Source organism: Coregonus clupeaformis, unplaced genomic scaffold, assembly GCF_020615455.1.
Source record: "Coregonus clupeaformis isolate EN_2021a unplaced genomic scaffold, ASM2061545v1 scaf2883, whole genome shotgun sequence".
Taxonomy (NCBI): Eukaryota; Metazoa; Chordata; class Actinopteri; order Salmoniformes; family Salmonidae; genus Coregonus; species Coregonus clupeaformis.
Genome location: NW_025536337.1, coordinates 494 through 23,809, shown reverse-complemented (window position 1 = coordinate 23,809; position 23,316 = coordinate 494). Strand labels below are relative to the sequence as shown.

Genomic DNA, 23,316 nt, shown 5'->3' with positions numbered 1-23,316 from the left:
TTTATCGCACAATCCCCTGTCGATGGGGTGGTAATTGAGTTTGGACTTTCCACCGTAGTTGCACCTATGGAAACACCTACACACTTCCGAGCACTGACGTGACCATCCCTTGAGAGCCCTCTGTTGCCACGAAATAGTGGGGTCATGAGAGGTTAACCAGGGAAGCCCCAACACCACTGGGAACGCAGGAGAATCAATCAGAAAGAGACTAATTCTCTCCTCATGACCCTCCTGCATTTTCATCCAGAGTGGAGCTGTGACCTCCCTAATCAGGCCTGACCCTAAAGGGCGACTATCTAAGGCATGTACAGGGAAGGGCACATCAACTGGCACAATAGGAATCCCTAATCTACGGGCAAATATACAATCAATAAAGTTCCCAGCTGCGCCTGAATCTACGAGCGCCTTATGCTGGGAATGCGGGGAAAACTCAGGAAATTCTATGTCAATACACGTGCGCAACAGGGAGCTCTGGGTGATTCGGGTGCCTACACACCTGGTAAGGTCCACCAGTGCTCTGCCTGCTGCCTCGACTCCCTGAGGAACCTTCCCAGCACCGACCAGCAGTGTGTCCTCTGCGGCCACAGTTGGTGCAGGAAACGGGCCCCCCTTCCGGTCTCCCTGAGAGCAGCACCTCCGAGCTCCATCGGTGTAGGGTCGGAGGCGCTGGGGGATGGAATGGACGGACCCCGATCCGGACGTCCGCGGGTGGCCAACAGGTTATCCAGATGGTCCAGGTTAAGGGTGGTGTCCCTGCAGGCCAGTTCCCGACGAACGTCCTCCCGTAGGCTGCATCGGTAGTGGTCAATCAGGGCCCTCTCATTCCATCCCGCGCTGGCTGCCAGGGTCCTGAAGTCCTGTGCGAAGTCCTGAGCGCTCCTCTTCCCCTGTCTGAGGTAGAACAGATGTTCCCCCGCTGCTCTTCCCTCCGGTGGATGATCAAATACCGCCCGGAAGCGGCGGGTGAAATCTTCATAGTGCACCAACGCCGCGTCTATTCCTCCCCACTCGGCGTTGGCACACTCGAGCACTCTCCCCGACAGACAGGAGATGAGGGCGGACACGCTCTCGTATCCCGAGGGAGCCGGGTGGATGGTCGCCAGGTAGAGCTTTACCTGGAGCAGAAAACCCTGGCACCCGGCAGCTGTACCATCATATGCCCTCGGGAGTGAGAGCCGAATCCCACTGGACCAGGTGGCGAAGGGGTGGACAGCGGTGTGAGCTGCTGGGTAGTTGGAGGAGGTGTAGGAAAAACCCCTCTCTCCCATCACTCCATAGTGTTCAACACGCGATCCATGGCTGTGCCAAGAGTCTGGATCATGGTCGCTTGCTGCTGGACGCGTTCCTCCACTGATCCGGAAGGAATGAATTTACCTGCTGACGTGTTTCTGTCAGGCGTCAGTGTGTAGCGGTAGGACAGAGTCAGGCGCAGGACACAGAGCTAGTAGACAACTTACTTTACTCGTGAAAATAAATGAACATAAACTCCACGCAGGGAGGACAAATACCGCTCACCAGTCGATGACACCAAACATAGAACAAACAAGCACACAACACAGTGGGAGCCAGAGGGTTAAATAGGGAACAAATCATAGACATAATGGGAACCAGGTGTGTTCAATAAAGACAAAACAAGTAGAACACAGAAACATAGATCGGTGGCAGCTAGTACTCCGGTGATGACGAACGCCGAAGCCTGCCCGAGCAAGGAGGAGGGGCAGCCTCGGCTGAATTTGTGACATAGGGTTAGGGTTAGGGTTATTAATAGGGTTAGGGTCAGGGTTATTATCAGGGTTAGGGTTATTATAAGGGTTAGGGTTATTATCAGGGTTATGGTTATTATTAGGGTTATTATTAGGGTTAGGGTTATTATTAGTGTTATTATTAGGGTCAGGGTTATTATTAGTGTTATTATTAGGGTCAGGGTTATTATCAGGGTTAGGGTTATTATCAGGGTTAGGGTTATTATTATTATTAGGGTTAGGGATGTTATTTGGGTTATTATTAGGGTTAGGGTTATTATTAGGGTCAGGGTTATTATCAGGGTTAGGGTTATTATTAGGGTTAGGGTTATTATTAGGGTTAGGGTTATTATTATTATTAGGGTTAGGGATGTTATTTGGGTTATTATCAGGGTTAGGGTTATTATTAGGGTTAGGGTTATTGTCATTATTAGGGTTAGGGTTATTGTCATTATTAGTACAACTGACTGATGTTCAGTTTGAACTCTGACTCATATGTTCAGCAGAGTATCCTCCAGACAGACTGACAGGAAGACTGACTCCACAGCAACACAACCACCCCCAGCTCTACCATGACGACCCCCCCCAGCTCGTTCCAGCAGGAGCCCATGACTCCCCCCAGACCTCCCCACTCCTCCTCCCTGAAGCCCAACCAGGTGGGTCAAGTGGTTCTGTATGGTGTACCCATCGTCTCCTTAGTGATAGACCATCAGGAGCGGCTGTGCCTGGCCCAGATCTCCAACACTTTACTGAAGAACTACAGCTATAACGAGATCCACAACCGCCGCGTGGCGCTGGGCATCACCTGTGTTCAGTGTACCCCCGTCCAGCTGGAGATCCTGAGGCGTGCTGGCGCCATGCCCATCTCCTCCCGCCGCTGCGGCATGATCACCAAGCGAGAGGCGGAGCGGCTGTGTAAGTCCTTCCTGGGGGAGAACAACCCCCCCAAACTGCCCGACAACTTTGCGTTCGACGTGTCACACGAGTGTGCCTGGGGTAGTCGTGGTAACTTCATCCCAGCGCGCTACAACAGCAGCAGAGCCAAGTGCATCAAGTGTTCCTACTGCAACATGTACTTCTCTCCTAACAAGTTCATCTTCCACTCTCACCGTACTCCTGAAGCCAAGTACACCCAGCCGGACGCTGCTAACTTCAACTCCTGGAGACGCCACCTGAAGCTGTCAGATAAAACCCCTGCTGATGACCTGGCGTTCGCCTGGGAGGACGTGAAGGCCATGTTTAATGGTGGCAGCAGAAAACGGTGTCTGCCTTCATCTCACTGCTCCCCCATGGGGCCGGGGAAGGTTGTGAACTCTGGTCTGCCACACATGATGACCCCTGACCTGGTCCAGAAGAGGAGCCGCTTCGAGGAGGAGGAGGAGGACCTGGATGGAAGCAGCCTGTCTCCCCATAAGAACCCACGCAGCTACCCAGTGATCCCTGTGCCCAGTAAAGGGTTTGGCATGCTGCAGAATTTCCCCCCCACCTCCATGTTCCCCAGCCCCTACTCCTTCCCAGCCTTCAGCCTCTGTCAGCAGAAGAAAGATGACAGTGAGGTGGCTGGAGGACAGAAGAACGCTGGTCTGTCAGGTCTGCTATGGCCCGGTCGTAAAGACACCTTCTATCCTCCGTTCTGCATGTTCTGGCCCCCTAGGGCCGCTGGGGGCCTCCCGGTGCCCACCTACTTGCAGCCACAGCCCTCCGTCAACACTCTGTCCTCATTGGCTGAGAGCCCCTCCCTCAGGCAGGCCTTCCTCAACATATCAGAGCCCCCACACCCAGGGGCGGGGCTAGGAATGGGGGCCACACCCAGGTCAGGTCTGTTTGACCTTGACTCCTCCCCCCTGACCTCTGACCTGCGCCCTGTGACCTCAGAGGGCTGGCTGAAGGTAATGGACACCCCGTCTCTCCAAGCCAGGAAAGCCTACTACCACTCAGCCTTCCGACCTGTCGTCAAGGATGCAGAGAGCATTGCCAAGCTCCATGGCAACCTGGAGGAGTTTGGGTCGGAGCTCAACCTGTCCCCTGCCACCAGCTGCAGCTATGCCTCTGAGAGCGGAGGTGAGGGGGAGGGAGAGGGAGGAGAGAGTGAGGAGGAAGGAGAGGTGGATGTAGAGACCAAGCAGGATGAAGAGGAGGAGGAACGCTTCAACAGACCAACCCCACCACAGACACACAGCAGCCTGCACCTCCGAGGAGAGAAAGAGGCTGTCACCTTCCCCTGCAGCCCTGCAGATCATAGCCAGGACCAGAGCAGCACTAGCCTGCCTGCCTCTCCCCCTGCTCCCCCGGCCAGCCTCACACTCCCTCTCCCCAGCCCCACACACACCCCACTGCCACTGGAGGACCACGGCTACAAACATGCAAAAGTAAGGCACTTTAATTATTATTTAATTGGCGCTGTAGGCTGGCTGATGTAATATGCATAAAGAGATCGATATCAGCATCTCCCTGAAGAAATGAAACATCCACAGTGCTCTGATCCCTGCTAATAAGAACAGTCCAGTATTGTTTAATGGTCACATTATGTCTGTTCTCTCCTTGTCCCTCTCTAATCTGGAACCTGTCGAGTCCACATTAACAAGGCTAAGGGAGGTGGTCCCCAACCAGGGGGAGAATCCTGTTGTACTAATACAAGGCAGGAGACATTCACAGTCTAACAGTAACATTATGAAGAGACATTCACAGTCTAACAGTAACATTATGAAGAGACATTCACAGACTAACAGTAACATTATGAAGAGACATTCACAGACTAACAGTAACATTATGAAGAGACATTCACAGACTAACAGTAACATTATGAAGAGACATTCACAGTCTAACAGTAACATTATGAAGAGACATTCACAGACTAACAGTAACATTATGAAGAGACATTCACAGACTAACAGTAACATTATGAAGAGACATTCACAGACTAACAGTAACATTATGAAGAGACATTCACAGACTAACAGTAACATTATGAAGAGACATTCACAGTCTAACAGTAACATTATGAAGAGACATTCACAGACTAACAGTAACATTATGAAGAGACATTCACAGACTAACAGTAACATTATGAAGAGACATTCACAGTCTAACAGTAACATTATGAAGAGACATTCACAGTCTAACAGTAACATTATGAAGAGACATTCACAGACTAACAGTAACATTATGAAGAGACATTCACAGTCTAACAGTAACATTATGAAGAGACATTCACAGTCTAACAGTAACATTATGAAGAGACATTCACAGACTAACAGTAACATTATGAAGAGACATTCACAGACTAACAGTAACATTATGAAGAGACATTCACAGACTAACAGTAACATTATGAAGAGACATTCACAGTCTAACAGTAACATTATGAAGAGACATTCACAGTCTAACAGTAAATATGAAGAGACATTCACAGACTAACAGTAACATTATGAAGAGACATTCACAGACTAACAGTAACATTATGAAGAGACATTCACAGTCTAACAGTAACATTATGAAGAGACATTCACAGTCTAACAGTAACATTATGAAGAGACATTCACAGACTAACAGTAACATTATGAAGAGACATTCACAGTCTAACAGTAACATTATGAAGAGACATTCACAGTCTAACAGTAACATTATGAAGAGACATTCACAGACTAACAGTAATAATACAGCTTGTCTGCGAATGCGATGATAGACGCATCCTTTATCATAAAGGGGATTTAGACACATGCTTTATCATAAAGGGGATTTAGACACATGCTTTATCATAAAGGTGATTTATGTTCAACACTCTCTCTGTCTGATATGTAGATGTTAAAACCTCTGTGTCTCTCTGTGTTCTCAGACTCATAAAAACAGAGACCATGGACTGCCTGTTTATGCAACCAAAGAAAACTCCAAAGCAGCTGGTATGCAGTGTTACCTTGCTGTTTAAAGACATCGGTTCCTTTCTACCAGTTTTCTGTGTGCATGTGACCAAATCAACTCAGAGGCTCCAGATGAACTGATGAATTAATGTCCTCCTCTCCTCCTCTCCTCCTCTTCTTCTCTACTCATCTCCTTCACTCCTTTTCTTCTCTCCTTCACTCCTTCTCTCCATCTCTCCATCTCTCCTTCTCTCCTTCTCTCCTTCTCTCCTTCTCTCCTTCTCTCCTTCTCTCCTTCTCTCCTTCTCTCCACTTCTTCTCTCCTCTCCTTCGCTCCTCTCATTCTCTTCATCTCTCCATCTCTTCTTCACTCCTCCTCTCCTTCACTCCTTCACTCCTCCTCTCCTTCACTCCTTCTCTTCTCTCCTTCACTCCTTCTCTTCTCTCCTTCTCTCCATCTCTTCTTCTCTCCTTCTCTCCTCTCCTGTTTTTCTCTTCTTCTCCTCTCCTCCTCTCCTTCACTCCTTCTCTTATTCTCTCCTTCTCTCCTCTCCATCTCTCCTTCTCTCATTCTCTCCATCTCTTCTTCACTCCTCTTCTTCTCTCCTTCTCTTCCTCTTCTTCTGTTATTTTCTCCTTCTCTTCTCCATCTCTTATTCTCTTCTTCTCTCATTCTCTTCTTCTCTCCTTCCTTCATTCTCTTCTCCATCTCTTCTACTCTTCTCCTCTTCTTCTGTTCTTTTCTCCTTCTCTTCTTCTCTTCTTCTCTCCTCCTCTCCTTCTCTTCTTCTCTCCTTCTCTCATTCTCTTCTCCATCTCTTCTACTCTTCTGTTCTTTTCTCCTCTTCACCATCTATTATTCTCTTCTTCTCTCCTTCTCTTCTTCTCTCCTTCTCTCCATCTCTTCTTATCTTCTCCTCTTCTTCTGTTCTTTTCTCCTTCTCTTCTTCTCTTCTCTCCTCCTCTCCTTCTCTCCTTCTCTCCATCTCTTCTACTCTTATCCTCTTCTTCTGTTATTTTCTCCTTCTCTTCACCATCTCTTATTCTCTTCTTCTCTCCCATCCCCTTCTCTCCATCTCTTCTTACCTTCTTCTCTCCATCTCTTCTTATCCTCTTCTCTCCATCTCTTCTTATCCTCTTCTCTCCATCTCTTCTTATCCTCTTCTCTCCATCTCTCCATCTCCTCTTCTCTCCATCTCTTCTTATCCTCTTCTCTCCATCTCTTCTTATCCTCTTCTCTCCATCTCTTCTTATCCTCTTCTCTCCATCTCTTCTTATCCTCTTCTCTCCATCTCTTCTTATCCTCTTCTCTCCATCTCTTCTTATCCATCTCTTCTCATCCTCTTCTCTCCATCTCTTCTCTCCATCTCTTCTTCTCTCCATCTCTTCTTATCCTCTTCTCTCCATCTCTTCTTATCCTCTTCTCTCCATCTCTTCTTATCCTCTTCTCTTCTCTCCATCTCTTCTTATCCTCTTCTCTTCATCTCTTCTTATCCTCTCCTTCTCTCCTTCTCTCCTTCTCTCCTTCTCCTCTAGATGAAAACAAAGAAAGCAGATTCTTTGTATCAGAGACTAAGTCATCTGACTCTGAGTACTGGAGAGAGATGGCAGGTAAAACCTCCCCTATCATACCATTACAGCTATCAGACCATACCATTACAGCTATCATTACATTTACATTTACGTCATTTAGCAGACGCTCTTATCCAGAGCGACTTACAAATTGGTGCATTCACCCTATAGCCAGTGGGATAACCACTTTACAATATGTTTTTTTTTTTGGGGGGGTAGAAGGATTACTTTATCCTATCCCAGGTATTCCTTAAAGAGGTGGGGTTTCAAATGTCTCCGGAAGGTGGTGAGTGACTCCGCTGTCCTGGCGTCGTGAGGGAGCTTGTTCCACCATTGGGGTGCCAGAGCAGCGAACAGTTTTGACTGGGCTGAGCGGGAACTATGCTTCCGCAGAGGAAGGGAGCCAGCAGGCCAGAGGTGGATGAACGCAATGCCCTCGTTTGGGTGTAGGGACTGATCAGAGCCTGAAGGTACAGAGGTGCCGATCCCCTCACAGCTCCATAGGCAAGCACCATGGTCTTGTAACAGATGCGAGCTTCAACTGGAAGCCAGTGGAGTGTGCGGAGGAGCGGGGTGACGTGAGAGAACTTGGGAAGGTTGAACACCAGACGGGCTGCGGCATTCTGGATGAGTTGTAGGGGTTTAATGGCACAGGCAGGGAGCCCAGCCAACAGCGAGTTGCAGTAATCCAGACGGGAGATGACAAGTGCCTGGATTAGGACCTGTGCCGCTTCCTGTGTAAGGCAGGGTCGTACTCTCCGAATGTTGTAGAGCATGAACCTGCAGGATCGGGTCACCGCCTTGATGTTAGCGGAGAACGACAGGGTGTTGTCCAGGGTCACGCCAAGGCTCTTCGCACTCTGGGAGGAGGACACAACGGAGTTGTCAACCGTGATGGCGAGATCATGGAACGGGCAGTCCTTCCCCGGGAGGAAGAGCAGCTCCGTCTTGCCAGGGTTCAGCTTGAGGTGGTGATCCGTCATCCATATTGATATGTCTGCCAGACATGCAGAGATGCGATTCGCCACCTGGTTATCAGAAGGGGAAAGGAGAAGATTAGTTGTGTACGTCAGCGTAGCAATGATAGGAGAGGCCATGTGAGGATATGACAGAGCCAAGTGATTTGGTGTACAGGGAGAATAGGAGAGGGCCTAGAACTGAGCCCTGGGGGACACCAGTGGTGAGAGCACGTGGTGCGGAGACAGCTTCTCGCCACGCCACTTGGTAGGAGCGACCGGTCAGGTAGGGACGCAATCCAGGAGTGAGCCGCGCCGGAGATGCCCAGCTCGGAGAGGGTGGAGAGGAGGATCTGATGGTTCACAGTATCAAAGGCAGCAGACAGGTCTAGAAGGACAAGAGCAGAGGAGAGAGAGTTAGCTTTAGCAGTGCGGAGAGCCTCCGTGACACAGAGAAGAGCAGTCTCAGTTGAATGACCAGTCCTGAAACCTGACTGGTTTGGATCAAGAAGGTCATTCTGAGAGAGATAGCAAGAGAGTTGGCTAAAGACGGCACGCTCAATAGTTTTGGAAAGAAAAGAAAGAAGGGATACTGGTCTGTAGTTGTTGACATCAGTGGGATTGAGTGTTGGTTTTTTGAGAAGGGGGTGCAACTCTCGCTCTCTTGAAGACGGAAGGGACATAGCCAGCGGTCAAGGATGAGTTGATCAGCGAGGTGAGGTAGGGGAGAAGGTCACCGGAGATGGTCTGGAGAAGAGAGGAGGGGATGGGGTCAAGCGGGCAGGTTGTTGGGCGGCCTGCAGTCACAAGTCGCAGGATATTATCTGGAGAGAGAGGGGAGAAAGAAGTCAAAGCATAGGGTAGGGGGGAGGATTCAGCAGGGAGGAGAATGTGGCAAAGAGCTTCCTAGGGTTAGAGGCAGATGCTTGGAATTTAGAGTGGTAGAAAGTGGCCTTAGCAGCAGAAACAGATGAAGAAAATGTAGAGAGGAGGGAGTGAAAAGATGCCAGGTCGGCAGGGAGTTTAGTTTTCTTCCATTTCCGCTCCGCTGCCCGGAGCTCTGTTCTGTGAGCTCGCAATGAGTCATCAAGCCACGGAGCTGGAGGGGAGGACCGAGCCGGCCGGGAGGATAGGGGACACAGAGAGTCAAAGGATGCAGAAAGGGAGGAGAGGAGGGTTGAGGAGGCAGAATCAGGAGATTGGAGGGAGAAGGATTGAGCAGAGGGAAGAGATGATAGGATGGAAGAGGAGAGAGTAGTGGGAGAGAGAGAGCGAAGGTTGCGGCGGCGCATTACCATCTGTGTAGGGGCAGAGTGAGTAGTGTTGGAGGAGAGCGAGAGAGAAAAGGATACAAAGTAGTGGTCGGAGACATGGAGGGGAGTTGCAGTGAGATTAGTAGAAGAGCAGCATCTAGTAAAGATGAGGTCAAGCGTATTGCCTGCCTTGTGAGTAGGGGGGACAGTGAGAGGGTGAGGTCAAAAGAGGAGAGGAGTGGAAAGAAGGAGGCAGAGAGAAATGAGTCAAATGTAGACGTAGGGAGGTTGAAATCCCCCAAAACTGTGAGGGGTGAGCCATCCTCAGGAAAGGAACTTATCAAGGCGTCAAGCTCATTGATGAACTCTCCAAGGGAACCTGGAGGGCGATAGATGACAAGGATATTAAGCTTAAATGGGCTAGTGACTGTGACAGCATGGAATTCAAATGAGGAGATAGACAGATGGGTTAGGGGAAAAATTGAGAATGTCCACTTGGGAGAGATGAGGATTCCTGTGCCACCACCCCTCTGACCAGATGCTCTCGGGGTATGCGAGAACACATGGTCAGACGAGGAGAGAGCAGTAGGAGTAGCAGTGTTTTCAGTGGTATATATCATACCATACCATTACAGCTATCATACCATACCATCACAACTGGTTTTATCAAGAAAGGTAAAACCATGCTATAATATCTAACTGTTCCAACTGGTTTATCAAGACAGGTAAAACCATGCTATCATGACAAGGAGAACAGCAGCCCCATAGTCCTCCAACAGACCACAGTCCTCCAACAGACCACAGTCCTCCAACAGACCACAGTCCTCCAACAGACCACAGTCCTCCAACAGACCACAGTCCTCCAACAGACCACAGTCCTCCAACAGACCACAGTCCTCCAACAGACCGCAGTCCTCCAACAGACCGCAGTCCTCCACCAGACCACAGTCCTCTACCAGACCACAGTCCTCTACCAGACCACAGTCCTCTACCAGACCACAGTCCTCTACCAGACCACAGTCCTCTACCAGACCACAGTCCCCTACCAGACCACAGTCCTCTACCAGACCACAGTCCCCTACCAGACCACAGTCCCCTACCAGACCACAGTCCCCTACCAGACCACAGTCCTCTACCAGACCACAGTCCTCTACCAGACCATAGTCCTCTACCAGACCACAGTCCTCTACCAGACCACAGTCCTCTACCAGACCGCAGTCCTCTATCAGACCATAGTCCTCTAACAGACCATAGTCCTCTAACAGACCACAGTCCTCTAACAGACCACAGTCCTCTAACAGACCACAGTCCTCTATCAGACCATAGTCCTCTAACAGACCACAGTCCTCTAACAGACCACAGTCCTCTAACAGACCACAGTCCTCTAACAGACCACAGTCCTCTAACAGACCATAGTCCTCTAACAGACCACAGTCCTCTAACAGACCACAGTCCTCTATCAGACCATAGTCCTCTAACAGACCATAGTCCTCTAACAGACCATAGTCCTCTAACAGACCATAGTCCTCTAACAGACCATAGTCCTCTAACAGACCATAGTCCTCTATAACAGACCATAGTCCTCCAACAGACCATAGTCCTCCAACAGACCATAGTCCCCTAGCAGACCACAGGTTTAGGGATGATTAGAACTACATAAATAGATGGAATAGCCGATAGACTGTGGAACGGAACAACGGCTGGTTCCAGTGTTCCAATGTCGTCCAGAATGTTTTGTAGAATGTGTTCTACAGGGGGCCATTACAGTTCTAGAATGTGTTCTACAGGGAGCCATTACAGTTCTAGAATGTGTTTTACAGTGAGCCAACCAGACAATCAGCTCAACACAGGGAAGTCGACAATCTCCATCTCAACGATATCAAACCCAAATAATTGCCTTTTCCTTGGCAAAATCTTCCATTACAAGGATCACAGTTTATTGCCTTTTATATCTATCTCAGAGACATTCAAAGTATTTTATGACATCTATGGCAACATTTATATTATCTAGCCCATAATGATGTCCTCACATAATATAATATATTTCTAAAAATTACACAAAACAAATTAAATGAGACCACCTTTGTCTGATTGCTAAACGTCTCCCTGGGCGATGGACGACGTGATTAGAAGTTCTGATTCCAAAGACTCTCAGGCTCTGACTAAAGGAGAGGGCTGTTTCTTGGGAGAAAAAGTATCTAATTTTCCATTTATGTAATGCAAACTGCCTTGGCTTTGACTTAATTGACTGTCAAACGAGGCGGATATCCTGAGGCACTGTCTGCTGCTTTGCTTGTCAAATGAGACAGAGAGAAGAGAGAGAGAGCGAGAGCACGCCGTTTGAAATGAGGGAAGCGTTGGAAAGCGTAAGGAGGCAAGACATTAAATGACAAGAGAGGTAAAGAGAGAGACGGAGAAATGGAGAGAAGGAGAGATATATAGAGGGAGAAAAGGGTGGGGGGAGATTATATAAACAAATATGCTGGATCGCTTCATTTAAGCCATTTGATTTGCCACATTATCTGAATTCAGACACAAACACACAACACATTTTCAGGTTCATAAATGAAGAAAACAGGCCATTATGGAAACAATACTAATATTGTAGAAGAGTGATAGAACAATATGGTTACCGTGGTTACAGCACTACAGTAATACAAATCCACTGTTACCAAACGCTGCCCGGCAACAGACATATTATAGACTGACACATCCACTGTTACCAAACGCTGCCCGGCAACAGACATATTATAACACACTAGGTGCTACAGACAGAATAATAATGAAGGTTTTAATGCATTTAGCATTGAACAATTGGGTGAATTAGTTATTTAAATCATCAAGGTGTGTTCAGTATTCATTCCATTTTACATTTTGATGTAATGCTCTTCAGCAATGCATAATGCAAAACATTTCAAAAGTCTTATTTGTCAATTCAGTCAAATGAATAGTGAGCATGATTATTCTGATGTTATAGATATGAGCGATTGTTATAGAGATTTTACATGTGGTTTCTAATTTCAATCAAAACCAAAGTGTTCTTAACGGAATGCAATGACCATTCAGATTGTATTTTATTTTGTTACGGTGATTCACTGAAAGGGCTACAGGAATAGATACCTATAATAAGGCTCTCTGGTTGCAGCCAGCTGGAAATATGCAGTTAGGCTGACACCTACAGGCCAATGGTTGCATTGCAGTCAGAGGACTACAGATTATTAGAGGGAAAATATAACTCACTGTCCTAGTGAATGATTGATTCATACTCAAAATGTATTTTCTTTCATTTGTTCCAGGTGATGAAACTCAAGATGGAAGTTCCCCCGTGCCACTAAAGGAGGATGTTGAGAACATGGAGAAAGAAGAACTCCAGAAGGTTCTATTGGAACAGATCGATCTACGAAGAAGACTAGAACAGGAGTTCCACACTCTGAAGGGAACCTCCCCCTTCCCTGTGTTCCGTAGGTCTACCTCTAATTCTAACCCTGGTGGGAAGCTGCTATAGACCACCAAGCGCTAACAGTCTCTAATTCTAACCCTGGTGGGAAGCTGCTATAGACCACCAAGCGCTAACAGTCTCTAATTCTAACCCTGGTGGGAAGCTGCTATAGACCACCAAGCGCTAACAGTCTCTAACTCTAACCCTGGTGGGAAGCTGCTATAGACCACCAAGCGCTAACAGTCTCTAATTCTAACCCTGGTGGGAAGCTGCTATAGACCACCAAGCGCTAACAGTCTCTAACTCTAACCCTGGTGGGAAGCTGCTATAGACCACCAAGCGCTAACAGTCTCTAACTCTAACCCTGGTGGGAAGCTGCTATAGACCACCAAGCGCTAACAGTCTCTAATTCTAACCCTGGTGGGAAGCTGCTATAGACCACCAAGCGCTAACAGTCTCTAACTCTAACCCTGGTGGGAAGCTGCTATAGACCACCAAGCGCTAACAGTCTCTAACTCTAACCCTGGTGGGAAGCTGCTATAGACCACCAAGCGCCAACAGTCTCTAATTCTAACCCTGGTGGGAAACTGCTATAGACCACCAAGCGCTAACAGTCAGTATCTGGATAACGTGTGAAATGCTTGATCATGTATGTGATATCAATAGAGAGGTATATTTTCTGGGTGATTTATATATTGACTGGCTTTCATCAGGCTGCCCACTCAAGAGAAAACTTCAAACTGTAACTAGTGCCCGCAACCTGGTTCAGGTGTTTCCTACGTTGTTGATGTAAAGAATATTTGTTGGTCCGTGGTGTGTAATGACGAGCAACCAGACGCTGCACTTGACACATTTATGAAATTGCTTATCCCAGTTACTAATAAGCATGCACCCATTAAGAAAATGACTGTAAAAACTGTTAAATCCCTGTGGATTGATGAGGAATTGAACATTTGTATGGTTGAGAGGGATGAGGCAAAAGAGATGGCAAGGGTACTGCAAATTGAGAAATCATGTGACTAAACTGAATAAAAAGAAGAAGAAACTACACTATGAAACAAAGATAAATTATATAATGAATGATAGTAAAAAGCTTTGGAGCACTTTAAAGGAAATTTTGGGCAAAAAGGCAAACTCCGCCCCATCATTCATTGAATTACATGGCTCATTCATCACAAAACAGACTGATATTGTCAACTACTTTAATGATTTATTCATTGGCAAGATTAGCAAACTTAGGCATGACATGCCAGCAACAAACGCTGACATACACATCCAAGCATATCTGACCAAATTATGAAAGACAAGCATTGTAATTTTGAATTCTGTAAAGTAAGTGTGGAAGAGGTGAAAACATTATTGTTGTCTATCAACAATGACAAGCCACCGGGGTCTGACAACTTGGATGGAAAATTACTGGAGGATAATAGTAGATGATATTGCCACTCCTATTTGCCATATCTTCAATTTAAGCCTACTAGAAAGTGTGCCCCCTCAGGCCTGGAGGGCAGCAAAAGTCATTCCGCTACCTAAGAATAGTAAAGCCCCCTTTACTGTCTCAAATAGCCAACCAATCAGCCTGTTACCAACCCTTAGTCAACTTTGGGAAAAAATTGTGTTTGACCAGATACAATACTATTTTACAGTAAACAAATTGACAACAAACTTTCAGCACGCTTATAGGGAAGGACATTCAACAAGCACAGCACTTACACAAATTACTGATGATTGGCTGAGAGAAATTGATGATAAAAAGATTGTGGGGGATGTGTTGTTAGACTTCAGTGAGGCTTTTGACATTATTGATCATAGCCTGTTGCTGGAAAAACGTATGTGTTATGGCTTTACACCCCCTGCTATATTGCTATAACCTCACTCTAACCCCTCACACCCCAACTCTAACCCCTCACCCCCTAACTCTAACCCCTCACCCCCCAACTCTAACCCCTCACACCCTAACTCTAACCCCTCACCTAACTCTAACCCCTCACCCCCTAACTCTAACCCTCACCCCCCAACTCTAACCCTCAGATCATAAACCCAACTCTAACCCCTCACACCCTAACTCAACCCCTCACCCCCCAACTCTAACCCTCACACCCTAACTCCTAACCCTCACTCCCCCAACTCTAACCCTCACACCCTAACTCTAACCCTCACCCCCAACTCTAACCCTCACCCCCTAACCCCAACTCTAACCCTCACCCCCAACTCTAACCCCTCACCCCCAACTCTAACCCTCACCCCCAACTCTAACCCCTCACCCCCCAACTCCTAACCCTCACCCCCAAACTCTAACCCCTCACCCCCAACTCCTAACCCCTCACCCCCAACTCCTAACCCCTCACCCCCAACTCCTAACCCCTCACCCCCAACTCTAACCCCTCACCCCCAACTCTAACCCCTCACCTCCAACTCTAACCCTCCACACCCTAACTCTAACCCATCACACCCTAACTCTAACCCTCACCCCCCAACTCTAACCCCTCACCCCCAACTCTAACCTCACCCCCCAACTCCAACCCCTCACCCCCAACTCAACCCCTCACCCCCAACTCTAACCCTCACCCCCAACTCTAACCCCCTCACCCCCAACTCTAATCCCTCACCCCAACTCTAACCCTCACCCCCAACTCTAACCCCTCACCCCCCAACTCCTAACCCCCTCACCCCCCAACTCTAACCCTCACACCCTAACTCTAACCCTCCCACACCCAACTCTAACCCCTCACACCCCCAACTCTAACCCCTCACCCCTAACTCTAACCCCTCACCCCCAACTCTAACCCTCAGATCCTAAACCCAACTCTAACCCCTCACCCCCAACTCTAACCCCTCAGATCCTAAACCCAACTCTAACCCCTCACCCCCAACTCTAACCCCCTCACACCCCAACTCTAACCCCTCACCCCCAACTCTAACCCCTCACCCCCAACTCTAACCCCTCACCCCCAACTCTAACCCTCAGATCCTAAACCCAACTCTAACCCCTCACCCCCCAACTCTAACCCCTCACACCCCAACTCTAACCCCTCACCCCCTAACTCTAACCCTCACCCCCCAACTCTAACCCTCACACCCCAACTCTAACCCCTCACCCCCAACTCAACCCTCACACCCCAACTCTAACCCTCACACCCCTAACTCTAACCCCTCACACTCTAACTCCAACCCTCACCCCCTAACTCTAACCCCTCACACCCTAACTCTAACCCCTCACCCCCAACTCTAACCCCTCACCCCCCAACTCTAACCCTCACCCCCCAACTCTAACCCCTCACCCCCCAACTCTAACCCCTCACCCCCCAACTCTAACCCCTCAGATCATAAACCCAACTCTAACCCTCACCCCCAACTCTAACCCTCACACCCTAACTCTAACCCTCACCCCCCAACTCTAACCCTCAGATCATAAACCCTCAACTCTAACCCCTCACCCCCCAACTCTAACCCCTCACACCCTAACTCTAACCCCTCACCCCCTAACTCTAACCCCTCACCCCCAACTCTAACCCCTCACACCCCAACTCTAACCCCTCACACCCTAACTCTAACCCTCACACCCTAACCCTAACTCTAACCCCTCACCCCCCAACCAACCCTCACACCCCAACTCTAACCCCTCACACCCCAACTCTAACCCCTCACACCCCAACTCTAACCCCTCACCCCCTAACTCTAACCCCTCACACCCCAACTCTAACCCCTCACCCCCAACTCTAACCCCTCACCCCCAACTCTAACCCCTCACACCCCAACTCTAACCCCTCACCCCCAACTCTAACCCCTCACCCCCTAACTCTAACCCCTCACCCCCCAACTCTAACCCCTCACCCCCCAACTCTAACCCTCACCCCCCTAACTCTAACCCTCACCCCCAACTCTAACCCTCACCCCCAACTCTAACCCCTCACCCCCAACTCTAACCCCTCACCCCCTAACTCTAACCCTCACCCCCAACTCTAACCCTCACCCCAACTCTAACCCTCACCCCAACTCTAACCCCTCACCCCAACTCTAACCCCTCACCCCCCAACTCTAACCCCTCACACCTAACTCTAACCCTCACCCCCAACTCTAACCCTCACCCCCAACTCTAACCCCTCACCCCCAACTCTAACCCTCACACCCCTAACTCTAACCCTCACACCCTAACCCTAACTCTAACCCTACACCCCAACTCTAACCCTCACCCCCAACCCTAACCCCTACCCCCAACTCTAACCCTCACCCCCAACTCTAACCCCTCACCCCCAACTCTAACCCCTCACCCCCCAACTCTAACCCCTCACACCCTAACTCTAACCCCTCACCCCCTAACTCAACCTCACCCCCCAACTCTAACCCCTCACACCCTAACTCTAACCCCTCACACCCTAACTCTAACCCTTCCTCACCCCCCAACTCTAACCCTCACCCCAACTCTAACCCTCAGACCATAAACCCAACTCTAACCCCTCACACCCTAACTCTAACCCCTCACCCCCCAACTCTAACCCCTCACACCCCAACTCTAACCCCTCACCCCCCAACTCTAACCCCTCACCCCCCAACTCTAACCCCTCACACCCTAACTCTAACCCCTCACACCCTAACCCTAACTCTAACCCTCACACCCCAACTCTAACCCCTCACACCCTAACTCTAACCCCTCACACCCCAACCCTAACTCTAACCCCTCACACCCCAACTCTAACCCCTCACACCCTAACTCTAACCCTCACACCCTAACCCTAACTCAACCCTCACACCCCAACTCAACCCCTCACACCCCAACTCTAACCCTCACCTAACTCTAACCCTCACACCCAACTCTAACCCTCACACCCCAACTCAACCCCTCACCCCAACTCTAACCCTCACACCCCAACTCTAACCCTCACCCCAATCTAACCCTCACCCCCAACTCTAACCCCTCACACCCCAACTCTAACCCTCACCCCCAACTCTAACCCCTCACCCCAACTCTAACCCTCACCCAACTCCAACCCCTCACCCCAACTCTAACCCTCACACCCAACCACTCCCTAACTCAACCCCTCACCCAACCTAACCCCTCACACCCTAACTCTAACCCCTCACACCCCAACTCTAACCCCCCCTCTAACCCTCACACCCCAACTCTAACCCTCACCCCCAACTCTAACCCTCACCCCCCAACTCTAACCCCTCACACCCCAACTCTAACCCCTCACCCCCAACTCTAACCTCACACCTAACTCTAACCCCTCACCCTCACCCCCAACTCCTAACCCTCACACCCCAACTCTAACCCTCAACTCAATTCTAACCCCTCACACCCCAACTCTAACCCTCACACCCCAACTCTAACCCCACACCCCAACTCTAACCCTCACCCCCAACTTAACCCCCACCCCCAACTCTAACCCCTCACCCCAACTCTAACCCTCACCCCCAACTCAACCCTACCCCTCAACTCTAACCCTCACCCCCAACTCTAACCCTCACACCCCAACTCTAACCCTCACTCCCTAACTCTCCCCTCACCCCCTAACTCTAACCTCACCCCCAACTCTAACCCCTCACCCAACTCACCCCTCACCCCCAACTCCTAACCCCTCACCCCCCTCTAACCCTCACCCCCAACTCTAACCCTCACCCTAACCCTAACCCTCACCCCCAACTCTAACCCTCACCCCCCAACTCTAACCCCTCACACCCCAACTCTAACCCCTCACCCCCAACTCTAACCCTCACCCCCAACTCTAACCCTCACCCCTTACTCTAACCCTACACCCCACTTAACCTACCCTCTAACTCCTAACCTCACCCCCCAACTCTAACCCTCACCCAACTCTAACCCTCACCCCCAACTCTAACCCTCACCCCAACTCTAACCCCTCACCCCAACTCAACCCTCACCCCCCAACCTAACCCTCACCCCCCAACTCAACCCTCACACCCCAACTCCTAACCCTCCCCCCAACTCAACCCCTCACCCCCCAACTCTAACCCTCACCCCCAACTCACCCTCACCCCAACTTAACCCCTCACACCAACCCTCACCCCCAACTCTAACCCCTCACCCCCTAACTCTAACCCTCACACCCCAACTCTAACCCCTCACCCCTCTCTAACCCCTCACCCCTAACTCTAACCCTCACCCTAACTCACCCCTCACTCACCCCAACTCTAACCCTCACCCCCAACTCTAACCCTCACCCCAACCTAACCCCTCACTCCCAAAAACAATCCCCTAACCCTCACCCCCCAACTCTAACCCTCACACCCCAACTTAACCCTCACACCCCAACTCTAACCCCCTCACACCCCAACCCTAACCCTCACACCAACTCTAACCCTCACCCCTCTTAACCCCTCACCCCCAACCCTAACCTCACCCCCCAACTCCTAACCCTCACCCCAACTCAACCTCCTTACACCCTAACTCTAACCCTCACACTCTAACCCCAACTCTAACCCTAACACCCTAACTCTAACCCTCACCCCAACTCTAACCCCTCACCCCAACTCTAACCCCTCACCCCCAACTCTAACCCCTCACCCCCTTAACTCCCACCCTCACCCCCCAACTCTAACCCTCACCCCCCAACTCTAACCCCTCACCCCCCAACTCTAACCCCTCACACCCTAACCCCAACTCTAACCCCTCACCCAACTCAACCCTCACCCCCAACTCAACCCCTCACACCCTAACTCTAACCCCCTCACCCCCAACTCTAACCCCTCACTCCCAACTCAACCCCTCACCCCCAACTCTAACCCCTCACCCCCAACCCCCTAACCCTCACCCCCAACTCTAACCCCTCACCCCCAACTCCTAACCCCTCACCCCAACTCTAACCTCACCCTAACTCTAACCCCACCCCCAACTCTAACCCCTCACCCCCAACTCTAACCCCTCACCCTAACCAACCCCACACCCTAACTCTAACTCCTCACCTCAACCCTACACCCCAACTCCCTAACCCTCACCCCCAACTCAACCCTCACCCTAACTCTAACCCTCACCCCCAACTCACCCCTCACCCCCAACTCCCCTCACCCTAACCCCACTCCCTCACCCTAACTCTAACCCTCACCCCCCAACTCAACCCTCACCCCTCTACTCTCACCCCTCCCCCAATCCTAACCCCTCACCCCCAACTCTAACCCTCAGCTCCTAACCCTCCCCACCCCAACTCTAACCCCTCACACCCCTAACTCTAACCCCTCACCACCCCAACTCTAACCCCTCTCCCCAACTCTAACCCTCACCCCCTAACTCTAACCCTCACACCCCAACTCTAACCCCTCACACCCCAACTCTAACCCTCACCCCTAACTCTAACCCCTCACCCCCAACTCTAACCCTCACCCCCTAACTCTAACCCCTCACCCCCAACTCTAACCCTCACCCCAACTCTAACCCTCACCAACTCTCTAACCCTCACCCCTAACTCTAACCCTCACACCCTAACCCCACACCCTAACTCTAACCCCTCACCCCCAACTCTAACCCTCACCCCCCAACTCTAACCCCACACTCTAACCCTCACCCCCAACTCCTAACCCCTCACCCCCAACTCTAACCCCTCACCCCCCAACTCAACCCTCACCCCCAACTCTAACCCTCACCCCCAACTCAACCCTCCCACTCTAACTCTAACCCCTCACCCCCAACTCCTAACCCTCACCCCCAACTCTAACCCTCACCCCCAACTCTAACCCTCACACCCCAACTCTAACCCTCACACCCCAACTCTAACCCTCACACCCCAACTCTAACCCCTCACCCCCCAACTCAACCCTCACCCCCTAACTCTAACCCTCACCCCCAACTCTAACTCTAACCCTCACCCCAACTCAACCTCACTCAACTCTAACTCTAACCCTCACCCCCAACTCTAACCGATCACCCTCCAACTCTAACCCTCACTCCCCAACTCTAACCTCACACCCCTAACTCCCCTCACTCTAACTCTAACCCTCACACCCCCAACTCTAACCCCTCACCCCAACTCTAACCCCTCACCCCCAACTCTAACCCCTCACCCCTAACCCTAACCCCTCACCCAACCAAACTCCTAACCTAACCCCTCCAACTCCTAACCCCCCCACTCCTAACTCTAACCTCACCCCCAACTCAACCTCCGCCTCAGCTCCTAACCCTCACGCTCCTAACCTCTTCTCCTGGCCTCACACCCCAACTCTAACCCTCCTTTGCTCTGCCTCACTTGCCGCTCCGCCCTCACCCCCAACCCGGCTCCAACCCTCACCCCAACTCCTAACCCTCGCCACTCCCAACTCAACGCCTCACTTCCAATCTCTAACACCCTCACCCCCAACTCCTAACCCCTCTTAACTCTAACCTCACCCTAACTCCTAACCCCTCACCCCCAACTCCCCCTCACCCCCCAACTCTAACTCCCTCACCCCCAACTCCCTACCCCTCACCCCCAACTCCTAACCCTCCACACCCCCAATCCCCAACCCCTCACCCCCTGCCTTCGCCCTCCCCCTTTTCTCTAACCTCCCCCCCCAACTCCTGCCTCACCCCCCTCTGGCCTCACCCCCAACTCAACCCTCACCCCCCAACTCGCCCCACACCCCTCCTAACCCTCACCCCCAACTCTAACCTCACACCCCAACTCTTAACCCCCCACTCCAACTCCTTACACCTCCCCAACTCCTAACCCTCACCCCCAACCTCCTACCTCTACCCCCAACTCTAACCCTCCTTTCAACCCCCCCAACTCTAACCCTCACACCCCAACTCTAACCCCTCACCCCCAACTCTTACCTACTCCTTGTCTAACCTCTGACCGCCACACCCCAACTCTAACCCTCCCCAACTCTAACCTCCTGCTCTGGCCTCACCCCCAACTCTCACCTCAACGCTAACTCCTGCCCCCACAACTCAACTGGCCTCACACTCTCTCCTCACTTTGGCTCCTAACCCCTCACCCTAGCCCCAACCTAACTCTAACCCTCACTCCCCCCACTCTAACCCTCACCCCTAACCCCACTCTATTTCCTTATATCTACCTCAATCCCACAAACCCAACTCTAACCCTCACCTGCAACTCTAACCCTCACCCCCTCTAACCCTCACCTAATAACCTCCTCTCACTCTCACCCTCACACCCCAACTCTGGCCTCCTTTGCTCTGGCCCCTCACTGGCTCTGGCCCTCCTTTGGCTCCTGGCCCTCACCCCCCAGCTCTGGCCCTCACTTTTAGCTCCTAGCCCTCCCACCCCAGCTCTGCCTCTGCCCCCAGCTCCTGGCCTCGCCCCTGTTCTGGCCCTCACCCCCCCACTCTGGCCTCACCCCCGGCTCCTGCCTCACTTTGGCTCTGGCCCTCACCCCCAGCTCTGGCCCTCACCCTGCTCTAGCCTCACCCTGGCCTCACCCCCTGTCTAACCTCACCCCCAGCTCCTGGCCTCACCCCCAGCTCCTGCCCTCACCCCCAGCTCCTGGCCCTCCACCCCCAGCTCCTAGCCTCCCCCAGCTCGGCCCTCACTGCCTAGCTCCTGGCCTCACTCCTCCCCTCACCCCCTGTCTGCCCTCACCCCCAACTCTGCCCTCACCCCCACTCTACCTCACCCCCAACTCCTAGCAGCCACCCCCCAGCTCTGGCCTCACACCCCTAACTCCTAGCCTCACCTGTGTTGGCCCTCGCCCCCAGCTCTAACCCTCACTAACTTGCTCTGGCCCTCACTCCCCCCAGCTCAACCTCACCTAACCCCTCTAACCCCCTCACCCCCAACTCCCAACCCCTCACCCCCAGCTCTGGCCCCTCACCCCCAGCTCAGCCTCACCCTGGCTCCTGGCCCTCACTGGCTCTGGCCTCACTGGCCCCAGCTCTACCTCCTCCCCCAGCTCCTGGCCTCGCCCCCACTCTACCTCTGCCCTCCACTCTGGCCTCACCCCCAGCTCTGCCTCCCTCGGCCCTCACCCTGGCCCTCACCCTGGCCTCCACCCTGGCCCTCACCCTGGCTCTGCCTCACCCTTAACTCTAACCTCACCCTAGCTCTACCTCCTAACCCTCACACCTAACCCCTCACACCCTAACCCCTCACCTAACCCTCACCACCGTAACCCCTCACCCCCCAGCTCTAACCCTCACCCCCCAGCTCTAGCCTCCCACCCCCTGTCTAACCTCACTGTTCTAGCCCCTCTGCACTCCTGGCCCCTCACACACAGCTCCCTGGCCTCACCCCCAGCTCTGGCCTCACCCCCAGCTCCTGGCCTCCTTTGGCTCTGACCTCACACCCACAGCTCTAGCCTCACCCCAGCTCCCCAACTCACCCTGTCTGGCCCTCACTGGCTCTGGCCTCTTTAGCTCTGGCCTCTTTAGCTCTGCCTCACCCCAGCTCCTAGCCTCCTTTAGCTCCTCCCTCTTCCCCAGTCTGCCTCCCTTGCTCTGGCCTGCCCCCAGCTCTACACCCATCACCCCCAGCTCTAGCCCTCACACCCTAAGCCCTCACCCTAACCCCTCACCCTAACCCTCACCCTAGCCTCCTTTTCTCTAGC

At 51.4% G+C, this 23,316-nt stretch overlaps 1 protein-coding gene across 1 annotated transcript in view; it reads left to right on the top strand.

Annotated features, from left to right (window-relative positions):
* LOC121564280 (SKI family transcriptional corepressor 1 homolog-B-like) overlaps positions 1-22,796 on the top strand; it is a 34,391-nt gene extending 11,595 nt beyond the window's left edge. The window contains exons 2-7 of the mRNA XM_045219907.1: positions 2,246-4,111; positions 5,578-5,641; positions 7,136-7,210; positions 12,677-12,841; positions 22,029-22,398; positions 22,511-22,796. Of these exons, the coding sequence (XP_045075842.1) occupies positions 2,315-4,111; positions 5,578-5,641; positions 7,136-7,210; positions 12,677-12,841; positions 22,029-22,398; positions 22,511-22,796 (2,757 nt within the window). The 5' untranslated portion in view covers positions 2,246-2,314. The remainder of the gene's footprint in view (positions 1-2,245; positions 4,112-5,577; positions 5,642-7,135; positions 7,211-12,676; positions 12,842-22,028; positions 22,399-22,510) is intronic.
* Positions 22,797-23,316: the final 520 nt, after the last annotated feature.